Source organism: Lineus longissimus, chromosome 19, assembly GCF_910592395.1.
Source record: "Lineus longissimus chromosome 19, tnLinLong1.2, whole genome shotgun sequence".
Classification (NCBI taxonomy): Eukaryota; Metazoa; Nemertea; class Pilidiophora; order Heteronemertea; family Lineidae; genus Lineus; species Lineus longissimus.
The window spans coordinates 8,972,365-8,995,131 of NC_088326.1; the positions used below are offsets into that span (position 1 = coordinate 8,972,365).

General features: G+C 42.6%; 2 protein-coding genes across 3 annotated transcripts; one reads left to right on the top strand and one right to left on the bottom strand.

The window, feature by feature from the left end:
- Nucleotides 1-427: 427 nt before the first annotated feature.
- LOC135502785 (programmed cell death protein 6-like) lies at nucleotides 428-6,221 on the bottom strand. Its single transcript, XM_064795890.1, has 5 exons — nucleotides 6,167-6,221; nucleotides 4,836-4,956; nucleotides 3,809-3,982; nucleotides 3,301-3,444; nucleotides 428-2,787 (listed from the first exon to the last, which is right to left on the bottom strand). The coding sequence occupies exons 1-5, from the start codon at nucleotides 6,200-6,202 to the stop codon at nucleotides 2,561-2,563; spliced, it is 702 nt and encodes a 233-aa protein (XP_064651960.1). The 5' UTR covers nucleotides 6,203-6,221; the 3' UTR covers nucleotides 428-2,560.
- Nucleotides 6,222-6,437: 216 nt separating this feature from the next.
- Nucleotides 6,438-18,295, top strand: LOC135503220 (sialin-like). 2 transcript variants are annotated; one of them, XM_064796683.1, is made up of 10 exons: nucleotides 6,438-6,513; nucleotides 7,936-8,120; nucleotides 9,113-9,346; nucleotides 10,342-10,429; nucleotides 11,582-11,677; nucleotides 12,509-12,636; nucleotides 13,221-13,373; nucleotides 13,722-13,854; nucleotides 14,631-14,872; nucleotides 15,146-18,295. In XM_064796683.1, exons 1-10 carry the CDS (start codon nucleotides 6,444-6,446, stop codon nucleotides 15,398-15,400), a joined length of 1,584 nt encoding a protein of 527 aa, XP_064652753.1. In that variant the 5' UTR covers nucleotides 6,438-6,443; the 3' UTR covers nucleotides 15,401-18,295. The 2 variants fall into 2 exon arrangements, with proteins under 2 accessions (XP_064652753.1, XP_064652754.1); XM_064796684.1 differs by having other exon boundaries at nucleotides 6,465-6,567.
- Nucleotides 18,296-22,767: the final 4,472 nt, after the last annotated feature.

Consider the following 22,767-nt stretch of genomic DNA (forward strand, 5'->3'; position numbering starts at 1 on the left):
AGTGTTTTGCGTTCAATTTACAACTTATGTAAATGAGTAAATAAACTGACGAGAGCTAATTAGACCAAACATTACATTAAAACTTGAGCATGCTAATTAGAGCAAGCATGTTATTCACACCATCGGCAGCTGCCCTTCTTGATGTCAAGCTAATATTCCCGCTAACATTGAGAGAGGTGATGTGAGAAGATGTTGAGAATTCTTCCTGATGTCTTCCTGCTTTAACTTCAGCCAATTTGAACTGGTACTGATTAAATCATCTTTTTAAAAACGTATTTTATCAATTTTACGACGTAGTAAGCATTCTTTACTTTGAGTATTGGTACTCTTACTAATCAACATAATTTATTTGTCCTAAAAACTACGTGTGCATGCCTCTTGACATTATTTAATACTAAATGATGAAAAACAAACCGTGAGTCGAAAAGAAAGTTTATTCTTCATTTTATTTGCGCTTACATTTGATCAAACTCACTTACACATCATTTATTTTCATATGGATTCCCATGGTCATTGTGTTCGAGGTGCTAACTATCAACACGGATTTGCGAGAAGGTGCCAATTGATACGATGCGGTCATGGTTGATTACGGCAATTAGGCCTCATGGTCGCGTTAGCGGGGTTAATTTGCAGTTTGGGACCGACCAAGCTGGTGGTCGCGGTTTGGGTACCGGGGTGGTCGTGTTAGCGAGGGCCAGTTAATGGGAATTAGAGAGAAAACCATTCGGGACCGGAGAATTTTGGTCGTGTTCGCGGGGTGGTCGCGTTACTGAGGTGGTCGCCGACCGGGGTTCCACTGTATATGTACATGAAGCTATATGATAATCTACAACTCAATATTTTGGCAAATAGGAAATGCACATAATAGCACTAGCAATAGCACATGATATAAATGATACAGTGTGTACCGAGAAACAACTTAAATCTTCTCTTCAACCCTTTCGCTGCGGCAGCCATTTTTCTCCCAGCGCAGCCATTTTTCTGCCAGTGCCGACAGTCGATACCAATAATAAACTTTAGAGCTAAGTTGTCACTGAACGGGCAAAACTATTCGTAAGGGTCGCAATTTATACTATTAGGATGAAACTAATTATTCCCGAGTGCATTTGGCGTGTGTAGAGAGGTTGCGACCAAGTGCTGGTGAACAAATATTTTAGAAGGGCACAACATGGGACCATGTACATGACGTGCCATGCATGTCACCTGCACAACATGGGACCATGTACATGACGTGCCATGCATGTCACCTGCACAACATGGAACCATGTACATGACGTGCCATGCATGTCACCTGCACAACATGGGACCATGTACATGACGTGCCATGCATGTCACCTGCACAACATGGGACCATGTACATGACGTGCCATGCATGTCACCTGCACAACATGGGACCATGTACATGACATGCCATGCATGTCACCTGCACAACATGGGGCCATGTACATGACGTGCCATGCATGTCACCTACACAACATGGGGCCATGTACATGACGTGCCATGCACGTCACCCGCATGATGACGAGCTATGCACATCAGCCACAGTGAAAGGGTTCAATTTAACAACGAAACTTCCAGGAGATGTCGATACTCAGTTCATAATTTTCACGGATGCATGATTGATACAATTATAATGCGTGCTCTTCTATTGAAATAAGTTACATGTACTATAATTAGGAAGCTGATCAAATCCCACACCTCCCCCTCGATTTAAAGGGGGACTATAGGTAGGAGCATGGGGGTTAAATTGGCTATCTTCAAGTGACTAATATACGCAGTAAGGGTACTGGATCATATTAGATTCAGCACTAAATATATTGAATGGGATCGACGTATTGCGAGATGTGAGAGACCCTTATTGGCAACTTTGTTTAACTTTATTTTGCCTACTTTAATAGCCGCTTCCTATAGAATCCCTTTAATATTCTCTTTTTATTTCATTTATTCAACCCATTTATTTAATCAAGCAATGCTTTTCATCATACCCATTCTAACCCAACTGCTGTCCTACAGATCATCCACTAGGGAGATCGGTCAGTCTGAACAGTGTACATTTTCTACACATACGATTCAGCCAATCAATAGGCGTGTTTAGGCGGCGCTCATGTACTGAGGCTTTTGATAGGTCAATTGCAAGAAACTGGCCATCAGTGCTGTCTTTTGACGATATCTTTCAAACTTGCCCCGACCATTTACCACAGGATGTAAGAAGACAGATACATGAAAATAACACTAGGGAAGATTGCAGTTACCCATGAGCAGATCTGCAGAAAGTTAGTTACCCATGAGCAGATCTGCAGAAAGTTAGTTACCCATGAGCAGATCTGCATCAAGTTAGTTACCCATGAGCCGATCTGCAGCAAGTTAGTTACCCATGTGCAGATCTGCAGCAAGTTAGTTACCCATGTGCAGTTGTAATATCACAAAACCACTAAATAATGTGCCGACAGTATTAGAGTTTGCTTGACTGTCAAAATATCGTAAAAAGAAGGCTTATACATGCACTGGTGACCAATTTAATGCTAGGCTCCCAAGTCGGCACTGAAAATTCTAGAGGGATCTAAGGACAATTCATCATCACCATGCTCATGAAATCTTCATAGGAAACTTGGATGACCCCCTGCATATTCCTGTCCCGGGCCTTGAAAGCATCTGTCAGGGACTTCAGCATCACACTTGCTTGGATGAACTGGTCAAATTTGAGGCGACGTCTGGCTTCAAGATCGAACTTCATGATGACAATGGTATAAAACTGAGGGCTCAGTCTGTAGCCCATCTCAGCCCACGCTGAAAATTAGAACGAGTAAAATAATTAGTTAATTTCTTGACATTGGGTGATATGAATAAAGACTAGCAAATGCTTTTATCTAAAACTCCACGCACATTTACACTAGGCCTTTCTGTACAAAATGAAGTAAAAGCATTTGATCAACTTTATACATATCAGCCACTATCGTGTATGATCATCCAGTTTCCCCTCACATGCCTCCAGCAAACTGTAAACCATAAAATTTTCATCAAGCTTTTATTTTTCAGTGTTTTACATGACTTTTAGATCATAACATTGAACATCTGGGTGACGGTTTCATCCTTCGTAAATCGACCGCTTTGTTGAAATTAGTTTACACGAAAAACAAACATTGCCCCAAGATCGGCAACACAATGATTTTTATTTCCGAGTTTACATAGTAACATGTCACTTTTGCCAACACGGCCAACGAATGATTCTAAATGCCATCAAATTACAAACTGCAAATTGCAATCAAGATATTGTGTGTCACAAATCTTCTTGTCACTCACCCTGTGATAACTCCTGATGTTCAATAAATCCCGATCTATCCCTGTCATACCTATCAAACACGCCCTTCCATTGGACAATATAGTCCCAGAGCTGTTGGAATTCTGCTAGCTCGATGCTTCCACTTTGATCTCTGTCAAACATTCCTGAAACAAGAGCATCACAAACATTTAAAAAAACCCAGATTAACTGATGTCACAAATGGTTTTCTTATTGACTTATTAATCTCGTTTTCCTCAAAATAAAAACTTTGAACAAATGATGAGTTCTGAAGTCCATATTTCCACAATCAATTCTCAACACACATGTCAGACATTTTTAAAAGGTACTTTTGTGCATGCTTACAATGGCTGAAAGTCATTATTTCCCCCCTTCGCATACTCATAGGTCATAAACTATACTGAATACGCACAACCTGTGTGGGTATGAAAGCCTGCCAATAATTCATCTGTTCATAACTCAAAGTGCCTACTTTTAACAGAGCAGATCCTATGTGAGGCTTCTACTCACCTATCATTAGCCTACAAGTCTCCGCGTTGAAATGTGACCAGTTGGAATTGGTCAGTGCTTGCTGGAGTTCAAGGACAGTCAGTCTGTGCGAGGCGTCCGTGTCTATCGAGGTGAACCATTTCCACACCTCTGGTCTAATGCCAACAGGGCAGCCTGGTGGTCCACCAAACGCAGCTGAAAAACATTCCGACATCAATCCAAGATCTGTGAAAGTAATACATTGTAGTATACGATGCAAAGTATACGATTGCAAAGGTTCACTTTGAATCGCTCAACTGCCTTTAATATACTTTATCTTACCCCAAGTGAATTGATCCGGCAGACACGGCCACGAAAACCTCCCAAATATGCCCCCGAAATCCTTTCAAATTCCTCAAAAATTACACAGTGCACCAGGGACTGGTTTTTATAAGACAACACAAACGCAACTGCTCTTCATAACTTTGCAGAGTTTATTTCAAGAGAAATATGCGAAATATTCATGAAACATTTAGCGCATGACCCGAGCGTGCATTACAAACGTTCAATAAAAACATCTGCATCGCACGAGAATTCTCGAGATCATTTCTCGTGCAATCCGGACTCTAGACTGTTGAAACACCATCCAGTTTTACGTCATTTTCATAGTCATCCTTTATTTATTTACATTATTACGTTGGAAAATTCTTACATATCAGTCTATCTTTGTGGTCCAAATCCTTTTTTCTTTTCATATTCTGATGGATCACCTCGTGGAAAAATAATTTTATTTGAAAAATGCAAAGTTTGGGGCATGAGGGAGGAATAAAAAAATTATTGGTTTTCAGATTTTTATGCACGAGGGAAATCCGTTAAACAAACAACTAAATTGGTGTGGCCTTGATGAATATAAGGATATGGTGTCTGTGAAATTTACATTAAGGTTTACATTGTTAACAATACCCGCAAATGGAATGATGCATTACACAAACTGAGGTCTTTGTAGAGATGTAAACATTATGACAGGGTATGCAGTGAAGAGGATCGACTATCCTGCAAGACGACCTACCTGGCCCTGGTTGACCTGGATAGCCACCCGGTTGGCCATACGCGCCCGGAGCTTGGCCTGGAGCTGCATATCCACCAGGAGCACCATACTGACCTTGTGGTGCACCATAGCCACCAGGGGCCTGCAAGTAAATGGAATCAACTCATTAAATAAATCACCTAGAGCAAAGGGTCACAGTGGCTTAATGACAATGTCCGAAGTCAGCTGGGCCTTCTGATGAGTTCCGAGAGTGCGTTTTTGATTTACTTTGATTCGTCTTCTTCATAAGTAAGGCCTTAACGACAGTTCGGAACTTGGGCCTGGATGACGATGGTATGGAATGGTTTGCACATATACAATGTACTTGACCTCTAATGCATATCTCCTTCAAAGATAACTCGGTAGAGTGCAACGCAAACGTTTTCTTTGAAGGAGATATGCGGGACCAAAGTTATGAAATGTTATGTAGTATTTCTAAGGTCATCACAGTCACTATGATTATGAAGTCTCAAGGAGTACAAGATACGATCACAGGTCGGCTGGTCGCATTATACCTCGAGTTTGGGCCTGCAACACTCCTGACCTGGGTCTGGGTGGAGTGCTGTGCCTGTGGGCATGGTGGGGAGCGCGCTTGCTTGGCCCACGCCCCAGGATCGATGCTGCAAGAACTAGGATGGCCATCACTCGAACAAAGGAGACAAGAACATCGCCTAACAATTCTATATAAGATCAAAACAGGAGCCGTCAACATCACAACAAGCCGTCTCACACCATCCAGACAAACCACAAACAACATCACAACTCGGCATTCCTAACAATAGGAAGCAGCAAAGATTACGTAAAACATTCATTTTACCTAAGAACCATTAAAGAATGGAATGCACTCCAATTCGATTCGGAGCAATGCGGAAATGTGGACCAGTTCAAAACCAAGCTGCTGGCCACAAGACGCACACCAACGAGTGAATAGTATACGAGAAGAAGCGTCGATGATGTCCCCAGCACCACTTACGTCATTATGAACTATACCACACGTTAATTGTTAATTTGGACATTGCATCGACTTTTAAAACACGTTTACCCTTCCCTCCGTGCATGGGCAAACAGTCCAACTGCCACAACCTTCATTAATGAAGTAGAGTAGTTTAAAAGAAGAAGAAGAAGACAGAGTCACAGTCAGAGACCGAGAGCGCAATAATGAGGGAGGTGGCTAGTGGGATGCCATGCCTTCTCTACACCAAGCCCACGCAAGCAGAGCATAAAATGGAGCTAAACTCGACTACAGGCATTGGGGGATGATTAGTTTCGAATTGAATGCATTGGCTCCACAGAATAGGAGAAATATTGCATACTTGCTGGTAGCCACCGTACGGATTGGGATTTGCCATTATTTCTGCGATTGACCGATTAGACTGCAGACTGAAATGCAGGAAAAATGTTTTCGATTTTCTAATAGTTTTAGTTATTTCATACAACGCAATACTGATAAACGAAAACCAAAAGATAAATGTTGTCAATTGACTGCTCTACATTAGACTGTTTTCCTTGTATTTAATTAAAGTTTTAATTGCAACTATGCAATGGTTGTAGATTACCTTCTATTCGTATTAGAGGTCACATGACTTCAAAATGGTAGACGAACCAACAGATCAAACACCACTCCTTTTTGCTCCAAAAGTTAAATATTTGCCACCAAAAGGTATGTTTTCCAAATATTTGACACCGAAAGCCAGACACGAGTTGGCAAGAGTATGTAAGAATTATTTGCTTCTTTAGCATGTAGAATAAAGGCTAGTATTTGTATAGGTCAAAATTTGCTTTTAAAAAATGCGTGTTTTGTTTCTGTTTCTGGATATTTAATCTCATTCATTCTCTGCACATAAGTAGATAAACTCAAAAAAAAAATAACCTGAACATTTCATCCATATCGGTCAATAGATAAGCCGTACTGAGCGGAAAATGTCCTAATTCGATGCACTACTGAACATAATAGTAGGCCTAAATAGTACTGGTAGTGGTACCGCAAATGTACCGTACATCGACAATGTACTCAAATGCATACAAATGCATACTAAAATGAAAAGATCCTGTTGGGCCTTGAGGCAAGGATCAATAAAAGCCAAACTTCAAAGAAATCCGACCAGTAGTTCGCCCTCCAGAGCCCCAAACGATGCACGGACATTAACATTTTACGAATGGACTAGAGACCTCTAAAGTACCAGTTACCACAAGGGTATTGGAAAACTATGGATTACAAAGCTATTGATTGGACTGGGAAAGTCTGGACTGACAGTCATCACTCTCCACCGCCTGGAATTAATGAACTGGTGCCCTGTCCCAACTCATTTCTCAAGTTGTGTCTAGTTTGGTATTACCAGTACAATATAGTTTTTGTAGGTTCCTTAAATAGGGTGTTATCCCAGGCCAATGTTCCCCGGGTCCTATCACCAACGTCTGACATTCCCCCAATCAGAATGGCAGGGTGCTGCATGGGTGAACTAGCAACGTGTTGGATGTGCATCATTTGAAGACACACTAGTATCCGAGTGACCGAGTGACTAGCTGGGCGCAACATATACATGCAGAGCCCTGCCCTTACAATTGGGAGAACACGAACTCTGTGGATAAAGAGACGCACCCCCTTAATTACACAATCGATTATGCCTGAGAAATGATTACTTCATGCCAAAATCCAATATGGCTGCCGATATGCCCCCCCCCCCTGCTTTTTTTATGACTTTTAACATACTTCTTGTTCCTTGTCTAGCAAAAGGCCGACACCAATTTTGTAACCTTTCTGCCAAGTGCCTTGCCCAAGAACCTACACCACACACTTGGTGACCCTTCTGCATACCAAGTGCCTTACCCAAGAACCCACACCACTACCTTTGTGACCCTTCTGCCAAGACCATTCTGCATGACAAGTGTCTTGCCCAAGGACCCACACCTCGTCCTCCCAAAGAAATTTCTAAATGTTCGAATTCATCGTCAGTTTCAAAGCTTTTCGTGCATGCAATAAAAGGAGCCCTGGCCTGGGGATCCTCTTCTTTTGTCTGCATCTGTCTGACAAAAATGGTTCCAATCACTAATTAAAGCAATGGTTTTCTCCTTTGTTTTGTAGGATGTATACAACAGCGTTATGTTTTTCTTGTCTTGGCTGCTCTGGGATTCTTCAATGTTTATGCCATGAGGGTGAACCTGAGTGTTGCCCTGGTGGCAATGGTAAACCAAACTGGGCACAAGGAAGAAAATGTGTCATACGAGTGTCCGCAGGATAGCAATGGCAGCACAGTCAATACAGATTCGGTAAGAACATGATGTTATAGAATCTCCTAAAATGGTTGTAGGGGAGTGGTACAAAATGGGACATCTTTTTGTCCTAATGCAAAGCCTCTTAAAGATCACAAGATTAATTTCTAATTTGACATATACATTGTACAACCTACATGTATCATTGCCACATTTGCCATAGCAGGATTATAGGATTCTGTTCCGAACATTTTTAATGGGAGCAATTTTAAAAGTTGAATTTTGTGCCCCACTGTGCCTCACGTTTGGGCTACAGTGAACCACCAGTACGGCTCTGACTCTGCCCCACTATCCACTCTTTGATTGAACCACTAGTATGGCTGTGACTCTGCCCCACTTTCCACTCTTTGAACCACCAGTATGGCTGTGACTCTGCCCCACTATCCACTCTGAACCACCAGTATGGCTCTGACTCTGCCCCACTATCCACTCTTTGAACCACCAGTATGGCTCTGTCTCTGCCCCACTATCCACTCTTTGATTGAACCACTAGTATGGCTGTGACTCTGCCCCACTATCCACTCTTTGAACCACCAGTATGGCTGTGACTCTGCCCCACTATCCACTCAGAACCACCAGTATGGCTCTGACTCTGCCCCACTATCCACTCTTTGAACCACCAGTATGGCTCTGTCTCTGCCCCACTATCCACTCTTTGATTGAACCACTAGTATGGCTGTGACTCTGCCCTACTATCCACTCTTTGAACCACCAATACGGCTCTGACTCTGCCCCACTATCCACTCTTTGACCTATAAAAGTGTTTTGTTATGACCTGTTGATTGAAAACTTGTCTTGATATTACATGTAATTGGGTAATAAGAATTAAGAGTGGAACCCTTGCCCCTCTGCTTGTGCAGAAATTGGTATCTATCAATTTCCGTGCGTTCGATTTTTTTTTGATTTCATCTATTGCAGGGAGTGAGGGATGTTAATTATAAGTTATGCAAACATTCACCCAAACTTGACTTATTTTCTCACTATTTCAGACTGGTGATTTTAACTGGAGCCCCTCACTTCAGGGAACAATACTGGGTGCATTCTTTTATGGTTATGTTGTAACTCAGATCCCCGGTGGATACCTTTCAGGGAGATTCGGTGGCAAGTACTTCTTTGGCCTAGGCGTCCTGACAACTGGCATCCTGACTCTACTCACCCCACTTGCTGCAAAGACGAATGTCTATCTCTTTATTGTGCTCAGAGTTCTTGAAGGAATCGGTGAGGTAAGCAAATACACCACAACCATCACAGCCACCACACGCTACCTACAAGCAGACAATTAACATAGTACAGTAGAACCTCTCTTAGCGGACACCTCTCTATTAAGAACACTAGTTTTGGTTCCAAATCGGTTGTTTCCATTCAATTTGACCTCTCTAATCAGGACACCCCTCTATTAAGGACAGCACTTGTCAGTCCCAAGGGTGTCCTTAATAGAGAGGTTCTACTGTGTTAGTGTTTGTATCGTGACTGGAGGTTCAGTGTAAATTTTGAGGGTCTGATTAATCGCTAATTGATTGAGTATTTCTGGTATTTTCACACACCTGTGATCACGTACTGGAAGTCTGCATTGGCAGAGAGAATTTCAGAATAACCTTCGATCTACTTGGAGAATGACAAAGATGTGATGCTGGCATTCACGTGCACATGCCAATATTAGCAGTAATGGGGTGGTGAATTTCAAGTTTGTAACTCAGAGGACAACAAGATACCTATCTCGATGGCCTAGTGGTTAAGGCGCCCGCCTCGTGAACGGAAGGTCGAAGGTTCGAGGCCCGCTGGTAACCTCTTTCCGATGCGGCCGGTTGGTTAGCCGCCAGCTCGTTAAACATAGGGTACAAACTGCCTTCTCGCCAGGCGCCTGGCATTAGAGATAGGAGTTTGGAAGTGAAGAGTGTCTCATAAGCCAAAAAGCTGGCTGGCCCTTTCATTAGGGGTGACACTATAATAAACAAACTTTACTTTACTTTATAGGCAGCAGCTAGGCAGGCAAGATAAAGTTTCACGAAGTCACATCTCACAGTACGTCAAAATGATTCACGCTTGTACAAGGAATATATTTAGTGCTGAATCTGACTTGACCCACTGCCCTTACTGTGTTATTAGTCACCTGAAGATGGCCAAATTAGACCCTCTGCTCCTGCCTATGGTCATCCTTTAAGCAATGAAAATCAGTACACTTCCGATGATATCTAAAGTGTTTTGTGTTCACTTCCAGGGTGTAACCTATCCGACCATGCATGCTATGATGGGGAAATGGGCGCCCCCACTTGAGAGAAGTCGACTGCTTTCCGTTGCTTATGCTGGTAAGCTAGCTTGTGTGTCATGTTAACCTGAATTCATTAAAATAAACAAATTTAAGTCCAGTTGCACCCATTTTGTACAAGAGATGGGAATGACTTCATGCCAATGATGGGAATTTGAGATTTTTTAATTTGATGTTTCTAAAGTGACTCAAAGTTGGGGAAAGAAGTTTTGCTGATGAGGAACCCATTGCAAGAATGAAGACCCACTCATTTGAAAATGTAAGCTAAGTCTTGTATTGTAATATTTCATAATTTGGAACCCTGTGTTAACATACAGTAGAACCTCTCTATAAAGGACACCATTGGGACTGACAACGACTGTCCTTAATAGAGAGGTGCCCTGATTGAAGAAGTCGAATTGAATGGAAACAACGAATTTGGGGCCAAAACTAGTGTCCTTAATAGGGAGATGTCCGCTATGGGAGGTTCCACTGTGTTTCAAAAGTCCATTTAGTTTCATCTCCTGGCACTCTATACATGCTTCCCGAAATTGGTGGCTTGCATTGGAACTAACTTTTTCCCCCTTGTCCGTCATCAAAGGCATTCAAGTGTGTTGGTCAACCATGACTATCTCCTTTGTCCCTCTACCATAAGGCCTAGTTTCCCCTTATGACATCACTATTTGAGACACTCAGCGCCCCATTTTTGGAAAGGTGTATAGCAGAACCGAGCCTCTGAGGTTTAATCCTTTTTGTGCGGCTGGCTAGATACTCTCGCCTCATGCTATCTGCACCATCTTGTGACAGGCTAGAAAATCTCGCTTAACTGACACGTTCATCAACAGAGGGCAGCACTGCATTGATAGCGCATTTACGATGTTGGCAAGATTTTCTCGTCCGCTGCACGTAGTTAAGACTCTATAGCACCATAGACAAGTACATCTGGCCAGCTGCACTGAAAGGTTATGGTTTTTTCAGTGTGGCCCCCTTGGACTAAAAATTAATTCTGGAAGTAAAGCTGGATAAAATTTTGGAAATTCACCAGGAAAGTGTTAAGATTCATTTTACTCAATTAAAATGTGCTGACACTTGATGACTTGCTAAAATCAAGAATAAATAAAGACTAGTCTTTACGAATTCTTGCTAAAATGTGTACCAATCGCTCTCTATTATGTCTACAATGTGCTGTACCTTAAATATGCCTTGCTTGCAGGAGGTCAGATCGGAACAGCTGTTTCAATGCCAATCACAGGTTATCTATGCAAATACGGCTTTGCTGGTGGCTGGCCATCAGTTTTCTATGTGTTTGGTGAGTATCACTTTAGTTAATCAACAATTTCACTTTTGCAAGTTACTGAATGGAACCCTATTGCGGACCCTATTGTCCACATGTTCAACAGGCCTTATTTAGCTAACTGATCTGCGCCAGACTCATAAAAATGCCACCAAAAGTGAAAACTTTTTTTGTCACGAACACTATCATGTCACCTCAGAAGCAGCTGGGTAGCAAGATTGACAATGACAGCATATACAGTAGAACCTCCCTTAATGGACACCTCACTACTAAGGACACCCTCTCTATTAAGGACAGCACTTTTCAGTCCCAAGGGTGTCCTTAATAGAGAGGTTCTACTGTATTTCCTTTCTTGTTTTGTAACTGGTGTCAATATCCTCGGCTGCTGGGCAGAAGTTTCAACGTGTGCAGCATCTCCTTGCTTACGCAAGTCATGACTTGTCAAACCATAATTGGCACCAATTTGTGCTGCTAGGACAAAGCGTAGAATAGACCGGTGTTTGGACCCAAGATCCTTGGAATGAAAGTACACCACTGTGCCCGACAACTGACCTAGGTAGCTAAAGTGTTGCTGTAATTTTAACTCTTTCAGACCTACGGCCGAGATATCTTGGCAGGGTGTTCATTTTCAAATCTCCTACGGCCGAGATATCTCGGCAGGCTCAATAGCAAAGAAACATCGTCGATTGATGATCCCAAGCAATCGCCACGCCATCTGCAGTCATTCTACATGAATGATGAATCAGCTAGATTGGCAGACGATATTCAGTGTATAGAGTTGTTTGTAGATGGCGTGTCGAGCCCAGCCCAGGGCTGAAAGAGTTAATCATCTTTTGTCTATTCCAGGTTCATTTGCATGCGTATGGTTCATATTCTGGATGCTTCTGGTCTATGACTCGCCGTCAGTGCACCCATGGATATCGGAGGAAGAGAAAGTCTACATCATCTCATCTATAGGTGATCCAGTCACAAAGGTAAACACATTGCTGCCATTTTGTACTAGGCCTATTTGATCCATATATGTTTTGTCTGCTCTGTTTGGGATGTTGGAGCGGAGACAAAACATCAGTCAGATTTCATTTAAGTTTGTTTTTTGCCCTTGCTCGGCCACTTAAGAGGATTTTCTAATTTTTTCATCCCATACCCGAGGTCAGTGGAATCGAAGGTGAGGCATACCAACCTCTATTGCGCCGAGGTGCGTAAATTTCGCAAGTACCCAACCCATCAGCAACACGAGGACGTCCTTCTTGGATTTTTACATGGTATGACGTCATTTTCCAAAACATGGCCGACGTCTTTTTTTGGCTCCAAGATACATGTTGTATTTGCCCCTTGAACGGCCGATTTAAATCTCCGATAGGTCATGTGGCAATATTTTGGCATGGAAATGTGGTCAGTTCTGATATATCGAGTTAATGTCTCACAGATAAACTGTATTTCGAACGATTTTAAATCCTTTCTACTTACTCTTTCTACTTCATCAACAATCGGGACAAGTCGTTTATTTTTCAATGTGTCACGACGTTCCATGATTGATCTTTTCCCATCTTGTCTTCAGAAACATGAGTCAGTGCCATGGTGTGGCATCCTGACGTCTGTGTCTGTGTGGTCCATGTGTGCCGCCCACTTCGGTGGTAGTTACATCTTCTATACCTTGCTAACCGACTTGCCAACCTATTTGGATGTGGTGCTGCATTTTGATCTCAAACAGGTAAATAAACATTGATTGTGAGTTGTTTCATTGTAACAATGCTGCTTTCACACTGCAATCTTAAACCTGTCTGAGATGTATTTTAAAAGCTACTTTAAACCCACTGTAACATATTTCAACCACTTTAAAACTGTTCTTTTCCTAAATCACTTCGTAAAGCGGTTTTATTGAACCAGTTTGACTCAAAAATATTTTAAGGTAGCACTGTGAACACCTTGAACTGATTTTATGAAGAAGACTTGAGTTTGTGAATGCACAGTTGGATAAAATATGGCATATTTTGCATCAACACACCACAGAACATAAATGACACAGCTTTGCAATGCAATTTTCTCTCCATGTTTTCAGGACGGCCTGCTGTCTGCTCTTCCATACATCCTTAACTTTATTGTGAATCTGCTCTCGGGGCTTCTTACCGATCTACTGCTGACCAAGCAAGTTTGGCGGGTCACTACTGCCCGGAAGGTCAACACTGCATTTGGTAAGTTCAATACAAGGACATAGTTGTTGTGGAAGCTGCATTGTAGTAAACCTCTGATTGGTGTCGAGACCATGAACAGTAGACACTCTTGAGTGAATGCTCTCAAATTGAGTTGAGAACAACGAACAGCTGACAATTGCCTAATATCTATTGGTGTCGAGAACTAAATCAGTGGACGCTGGCCTAATCTCAACTGGTGTCGAGAACCATAGACACTTGACACTGACCTAATCTAACCTGGTGTCAAGAACCATAAACACTTGACACTGACCTAATCTCACCTGGTGTCAAGAACCATGAAAACTTGACACTGACCTAATCTCTCCTGGTGTCGAGAAGCAAATGGTGGGCACTGGTCTAATCTCACCTGGTGTCAAGAACCATAAACACTTGACACTGACCTAATCTCACCTGGTGTCGAGAAGCAAAACGGTGGCACTGGTCTAATATCACCTGGTGTCAAGAACCATAAACACTTGACACTGACCTAATCTCACCTGGTGTCAAGCACCAAAACGGTGGCACTGGTCTAATATCACCTGGTGTCAAGAACCATAAACACTTGACACTGACCTAATCTCACCTGGTGTCGAGAAGCAAAACGGTGGGCACTGGTCTAATCTTAAACTGGTGTCAAGAACCATAAACGAATTATCTTGCAAAAGCCCCCTATTGTCAAAATTTGGACCTAGTGCTTGTTAAGATGCTGTAGTATTGGTTCCAAATTCTTAGTCTTTATGAATTCTTGCTATTACCTATTCATGTGTCTTTTTCAGCCCTCCTCTTGCCAGCAGCCTGTATGTTTGGTGCTTCTTTCATGGGCTGTGACTACTACATCGGAGTGGGTCTTCTTTCACTGAGCACCGGATTGCTTGGGAGTGGGACTGCTGGCTTCGTGGCAAGCGTAGTCGACGTCGCTCCACGCTTTGCTGGCTCTACGATGGGATTCGTTAACATGATGGGAAACGTCACAGGAATTGTAGCGCCCTTAGTGGTGGGCTTATTAACTAACAATAATGTAAGTGAAGCTTTTTGTAAGATTGAGACATATCAATATCAATATCAACATAATACTTGGGCACATTTCCGTGGAAACACCACGCTCAAAGCACCACCTCTCCAAAGTGCTGTCTAAAAAGCAGAGTTTTCAGCTGCCTCCTGAAAACATTCTCTGGCAGGGATCTCAAGTCAAGTGGAAGCTTATTCCACAGGTAAGGCCCACACTTAGAAAAACTGCACCCTCCACCCTCTTTCTAAAGGTTTCCTCACGTCACCTCATTTTTCTCTCCAGAATACCCAGGCTCAATGGAACAAAGTTTTCTACATCGCAAGCAGTGTCTCGGTGCTAGGTGCGATCGTCTACGTGCTCTTTGGAAAGGCAGAGAGAGAACCGTGGGGTTATGGAAAAGATGATAAATTGATTACGGAGAGTATGGCCACACCGCATGAAACCCCTGGCCCAGCACCGTTGGATCCTCAAAGACCTTCTTGGGACAATTCATCAGAGGTTTTAAGTAGGCGGGCTAGTCCGTTGAAAATTAATTGATCTGATTTTCAGGGGAGTACCAAGTGGTCGGGGAGGCGGGGTGTTTTTGACCATAATTTTTGCTGAGTTTTAAAAAAAGTCTCATTTCTCAAAATCTGAGCTTACCACCCGACCAAAGAAAAATTGAGTGGAGAACACTGGAATAGAACAGAATAGAATTTATTGCTCAACAAAATAGTACATCGCAAAGAGCACAGAAACTATACTATACAAATTACAAATGTACATAAGATGGATTTTTGAAAGGACGGCTCCTAGCAGAGCTATTAACAGTAAGCCAATATAAACAGAGTAATGATAACCAAAGAATACAAATTCACATACATTATTCAGAGCAGTTGGAGTGATTTTGACAACAAAAATGTTAATTTCAGTAAGGTATGAACACTGATGCCTACTTAGATCCCACAGTTGTCATGGTTGTGTGATACAGTTTGCTAGAGTGTATTGCGGTCAGAGGTATTATTGCAGCTCATGAACGCAATTCTCTTTTGCTACAGTATTTTCTATTGCTACAGATAGTTCTGGTTGTCATTGTAGTGACAAGTTTTCTACATTTTCTAGTCACACTACTGTTTAGCAATGCACTTTTACAACATTTCTGATACTGTGAAATAACTTAATTTAGCATTTGTGTGATGATTGCCATTATTTTACCTGTCTGTGGGAAAATATTTATAGTATTTTAATCGCACTTTCTTAACTTCCTTGGATCATGTGAGGAAATGATTGGGGTATTGTGACTTACCTCTTATTACTAAATACTACTGGGCATCATATTGTTTCAACTCTCAATTGGGAAATATTAATTAATGTGTTTGCAACAGTTTGTAGAAATAGGTTTTTGAAATTTGCCATTTGAATCAAGATTTTACCATATACATGTATTGGCTAATATCTCCTGACCAAAGATTCACTCAAATCTAGTGCGAATCAACACAAAATGATTCCCTGCAACTCGTAACATAGCCCTATTTGCAATATTGGTTATATTGCTGCGTTATAGACTATCATGTTGACGTATGCCAATTAAGCTTTATAGTTGAATTTCTGTCTCTTTCTGGTCTCAATACCGCGGATTAGCCAAATCCTTTCTTCAGTTATGTGGTATTGACCATGTGAATTTTCGACAACTGCTTACTCTTCTATACATGTATGTTTATATTGTTTCGTAGTGGAAATATTTCTGAGTGCATTATTCCCTTGTGTATTGTTGCAATCATATTTTACATACCAGTTTGTTGTAGTACGCAGAAGGGTCATGTCGGATTATTATTTATTATTATTAAAACATATTTTTAGGTGCCTTTATCAAAAAATTGCTCAAAGGCACCTTACAATCTTAAGAAACAATGTGCTCAAAGTACTAAAATACAGCAATAAAACAATTTAAAAAAATTAGGACCACATGATTAAAAACGAATTTAAAAATAGGCTAATTTAAAAAGATAGGTTTTCAATGCCTTCTTGAAGATGCCCAGGTCAGCAGTCGATCGGATGGACAGAGGAAGTTCATTCCGCAGCCTTGGGCCGAAGCCCCAAAAGATGTGAAATTATTGCTGATACATGTCTTGTTTCAGTCATTCCAGTTTCCATTTATAGCCTTGCAGTCTATAATGATTACCAGTAAATGTACAGTGCATTGTGAACTTTTGTGAGCATTTTTTCTTTTTCATAATTTGTATGATCTGATGTTATCACAGATAGGTAAAATATAGGTTATCACAGATAGGCAAAATATAGGTTGTGCATGCATATTAACCAGCTGAACAGTTTTTAGCTCACCTTTGGGCAGCTTATACAATACCATGGCGTCCATCATACCATGCGTGGAGCATGTTTTATAGCCGCTTGGGCTAGATGGCTGTATTTTTGCATGATGGTAGCATTGGGCAATAATATGTCCGGACTATTGCCATTTAAAAAGCTAATGGTTTTAGCTAGAGCAACAAACATTTTATTGTGAGTGCATGTGATAAGGATGCATCACATATCACAAGGGTTCTCGATTCGACCTTCTTTTCAAGGTCACAGAGGTCAAACTCGAAGATTTCACAGAAAGGTGGCACATTTTTACTATTTCACATAGACTCTTCAAAGTTGATATGTGGACACTTACTTTAAGCATCTCTACATGTTGACAAAGATTTAGGTCAATGTGACCTATTTTTCAGGTTTAAGTAGTCAAAATGGCATTAAATCTTAAAGTGATACTATGATGTGATTTACAACTTTGCGGAAATACGTCCGTTTTTAATTGTTGATCACAAATGTAAAGCTCAAATTTTCCATTTTTGATTAGATTTATTATAAAATCACTGATTGTAAACCACCGCGACCGCGAAAATGTTCATGTTGTGACGTCATCAACGAAAACGGCATCGAAGCATGCCGTCCGGGCGGGATTAAACCATCAATTTCTAGAAAATGTGCATTTCGATTCGAACACCTTACCGATTTATGAGAAAGTGACGTGGTCATTTGTCAAAAACAGCTAAAACATTATATGGTGAAATTTGACACGAGTTACCCTTTAAGTGTGGGGTCATACATCAAGAAACTTCAGTGTGTGATCTTATCTGCTTGTTGTAGTTCACTGGCATGACTGGTGACAAACCTGGGGAAAAAAGCTTTTGTTATGTAAATCTGACGGTCACCACCTGTGCAAGAGGTAAGCACAATGGCCTTGGCCATTTCAGCATGATGGGGCATTGTATCTTTAACAAACCACATTCTGATTATTTTGTGGCTTCATTGTTAATGCTCAAGGCCTATGGGTGACGGACATGTAAGGTGTTTTTCCAGACTATTTTTGAGGGTCAAACTGATAATCGTCTGTGATGATTGACATTTATTATATATTTTATGGTGTTTTAAATATACAAACTTATACAATATACCGGTGTACTGTTATTGTTAGCCGTCTCAAAATAACCTGCCGTCATGAAAAAAATTGTTGGTTTGTCTCTCTGACAGTCATACTAATCAAGGATATCACGGAAATGTAGGTAGCACACCTTTGTTGTGTGATTATCACGGATGCACAATGCTTCATTTCGTATGTGGCGAGTTAATGCAAATGTGCTCCAATTTGTTATGTTATTACAGTAGAACCTCCCTTAGCGGACACCTCTCTAATAAGGACACCCTCTCTATCAAGGACACTGGTTTTGGTACCAAATTGGTTGTTACCATTCAATTTTACCTCTCTAATCAGGACACCTCTCTTTTAAGGACAGTACTTTTCAGTCCCGAGGGTGTCCTTATTAGAGAGGTTCTACTGTAGTTAAGATATGCAAGGTGCACCATTTGTTATGATTTATTTAGTTTAGGAATTCTGCAGGTGGGTCTTTAATTATAGGCTGTCCGTGACGTACTGAGCCATGCTGTGATCCCATTACAAGTACAGTGGAATCTCCCTTAGCGGACACCTCTCTATTAAGGACAACCTTTCAATTCAATTAAGGACACCAGTTTTGGTCCCAAATTGGTTGTTTCCATTCAATTTGACCTCTCTAATCAGGACACCTCCCTACTAAGGACAGCATGTGTCAGTCTTGAGGGTGTCCTTAATAGAGAGGTTCTACTGTATATGTAGCAACTGGGTTAAAGCCTGTCCAAGACGACCAGGCTCATGGACAGCATCCCACCCTCCTCAATCCTCACTCGACACTCAATCAACTGGATAGGAGGTCACAGCATGGCTCAGTAGGTCAGGGATAGCATCCCACTCCAGGACACATTAGTCGCAGTTCCACCTATCCTAAAACCCCGTGTTTTTTCAAGACCTGTGTCTTCGCCGTGTGTCAAAAAACCCGGGGCGCACAAAATACACCTATCAGTGGTGTTAGATAATGGTTAATAGCCCCGGCGACAGGTGCGCTGTAGGTAGGGAGCTCTCCTGTGTTTCTTTCCCGTTGGAGGGGAATTTTGCATGCACAATACCGAGGCAACTACACCGCGCCATCTGTCGCCAGATCTTAGAACTTGCAATTGCCGTGTCTATTCAGATTCCACCTATCAAAAAACCCGTGTTGAACACGGGTCTAAATTAGCCCCCGATTAGCCCCATCGAGCTCGATGGGGCTAATAGACACGGGGATTTGACACACGGGTCTATTTAGACACGTCAATTCATAGGTGTAAGCGCAAAAGACACGGGGATTTGATAGGTGGAAGTACGACGACTGACGATGTGGTAGCAACCAGGCTCAGTTTCCTGGGACACCATGCATCAAGCCGACGTATCGGGAGTGAATATAGGTCCTAAAGTCTCCTCCTTTCAGGAAGGATGGATATACGCACAACGACGGTGGATTGGAATAGACACCCTGCCCACCCACTCAATTAATAAACTGAAGATGCGGTCACAACCATACTCGAGTCTGCGACTGCCTCCAAGCTCAATATGTCTCCGACATCACCATCCCAGCCACCCACTCATAGAAAAACTAGATAAGGTAACAGCCGAATTCTGAATATGACCTCATTCCCAGTGTATTCAGTGAGTGGGATGGTGCTGCCTAAGACACACTGAGCCTGGTCTCCAGTGTAGCGAGGGGGCAATAGGTTGACACCGGGTGGTTGGGATGTTGTGTTGTGCTTAGTACTGAGCCTGGTTGTGACCTTACTCCAATATATTTATGAGAGGGGCCTAGTTTGGGATGTTGTCTCAGACATACTGTGTGTCCTCATCTCGAGTGGTATCCAGCAGGTGGATGGAATGCCGTCTCTGACCTACTGAGCCTGGTTGTGACCTCCTCCAATATATTGATGTGAGGGGCCTATAGTGTAAGATGTGGTCTCAGACATACTGTGTGTCCTCATCTCGAGTGGTATCCAACAAGTGGATGGAATGCTGTCTCTGACCTACTGAGCCTGGTTGTGACCTCCTCCAATATATTGATGTGTGGGGCCTATAGTGTAAGATGTGGTCTCATACATACTGTGTGTCCTCATCTCGAGTGGTATCCAACAAGTGGATGGAATGCCGTCTCTGACCTACTGAGCCTGGTTGTGACCTTACTCCAATATATTTATGAGAGGGGCCTAGTGTGGGATGTTGTCTCAGACATACTGTGTATCCTCATCTCGAGTGGTATCCAAAAAGTGGATGGAATGCCGTCTCTGACCTACTGAGCCTGGTTGTGACCTCCTCCGATATATTTATGAGAGGGGCCTAATGTAGGATGGGGTCTCAGACATACTGTGTGACCTCATCTCGAGTGGTATCCAACAAGTGGATGGAATGCCGTCTCTGACCTACTGAGCCTGGTTGTGACCTCCTCCAATATATTGATGTGAGGGGCCTATAGTGTAAGATGTGGTCTCAGACATACTGTGTGACCTCATCTCGAGTGGTATCCAACAAGTGGATGGAATGCCGTCTCTGACCTACTGACCCTGGTTGTGACCTTACACCAATATAATTATGAAAGGGGCCTAGTGTGAGATGCTGTCTCAGACATACTGTGTGTCCTAATCTCGAGTTGTATCCAACAAGTGGATGGAATGCCGTCTCGGACCTACTGAGCCTGGTTGTGAAATCTGTGAGGGGCCTAGTGTGGGATGCTATCTCAGACATGCTGTCTGTCTTCATCTCGAGTGGTATCCTACAAGTTGATGGAATGCCGTCTCTGACCACCTGAGCCTGGTTGTGACCTTACTCCAATATATTTATGAGAGGAGCCTAGTGAGGGATGCTGTCTCAGACATACTGTGTATCCTCATCTCGAGTGGTATCCAACAAGTGGATGGAATACCGTCTCTGACCTACTGAGCCTTGACCTCCTCCAATATATTTATGAGAGGGGCCTGATGTGGGATGCTGTCTCAGACATACTGTGTATTATCCTCATCTCGAGTGGTATCCAACAAGTAGATGGAATGCCGTCTCTGACCTACTGAGCCTGGTTGTGACCTCCTCCGATATATTTATGAGAGGGGACTAGTGTGGGATGCTGTCTCAGACATACTGTGTGACCTCATCTCGAGTGGTATCCAACAAGTAGATGGAATGCCGTCTATGACCTACTGAGCCTGGTTGTGACCTTACTCCAATATATTTATGAGAGGGGCCTAGTGTGAGATGCTATCTCAGACATACTGTGTGTCCTCATCTCGAGTGGTATCCAACAAGTGGATGGAATGCCGTCTCTGACCTAGTGAGCCTGGTTGTGACCTTACTCCAATATATTTATGAGAGGGGCCTAGTGTGAGATGCTATCTCAGACATACTGTGTGTCCTCATCTCGAGTGGTATCCAACAAGTGGATGGAATGCCGTCTCTGACCTACTGAGCCTGGTTGTGACCTTACTCCAATATATTTATGAGAGGGGCCTAGTGTGGGATGTTGTCTCAGACATACTGTGTGTCCTAATCACGAGTGGTATTCAACAAGACGATGGCATGCCGTCTCTGACCTACTGAGCCTAGTTGTGACCTTACTCAAATATATATTTATGAGAGGGGACTAGTGTGAGACGCTATATCTCAGACATACTGTGTGTCCTCATCTCGAGTGGTATCCAACAAGTGGATGGAATGCCGTCTCTGACCTACTGAGCCTAGTTGTGACCTTACTCCAATATATTTATGAGAGGGGCCTAGTGTGGGATGTGGTCTCAGACATACTGTGTGACCTCATCTCGAGTGGTATCCAACAAGTGGATGGAATGCCGTCTCTGACCTACTGAGCCTAGTTGTGACCTTACCCCAATATATTTATGAGAGGGGACTAGTGTGAGACGCTATATCTCAGACATACTGTGTGTGTCCTCATCTCGAGTGGTATCCAACAAGGGGGTGGAATGCCCTCTCTGACCTGCTGAGCCTGGTTGTGACCTTACACCAATATATTTATGAGGGAGGACTAGTGTGAGACGCTATATCTCAGACATACTGTGTGTGTCCTCATCTCGAGTGGTATCCAACAAGGGGGTGGAATGCCCTCTCTGACCTGCTGAGCCTGGTTGTGACCTTACACCAATATATTTATGAGAGGGGACTAGTGTGAGATGCTATATCTCAGACATACTGTGTGTCCTCATCTCGAGTGGTATCCAACAAGAGGGTGGAATGCCGTCTATGACCTACTGAGCCTGGTTGTGACCTCCTCCAATATATTTATGAGAGGGGCTTAGCTATAGTGTGGGATGTTGTCTCAGACATACTCTGTGTCCTCATCTAGATTGGTATCCAACAAGTGGATGGAATACCGTCTCTGATCTACTGAGCCTTGTTGTGACCTTACTCCAATATATTTATGAGAGGGGACTAGTGTGGGATGCTGTCTCAGACATACGGTGTGTCCTCATCTCGAGTGGTATCCAACAAGAGGGTGGAATGCCGTCTCTGACCTACTGAG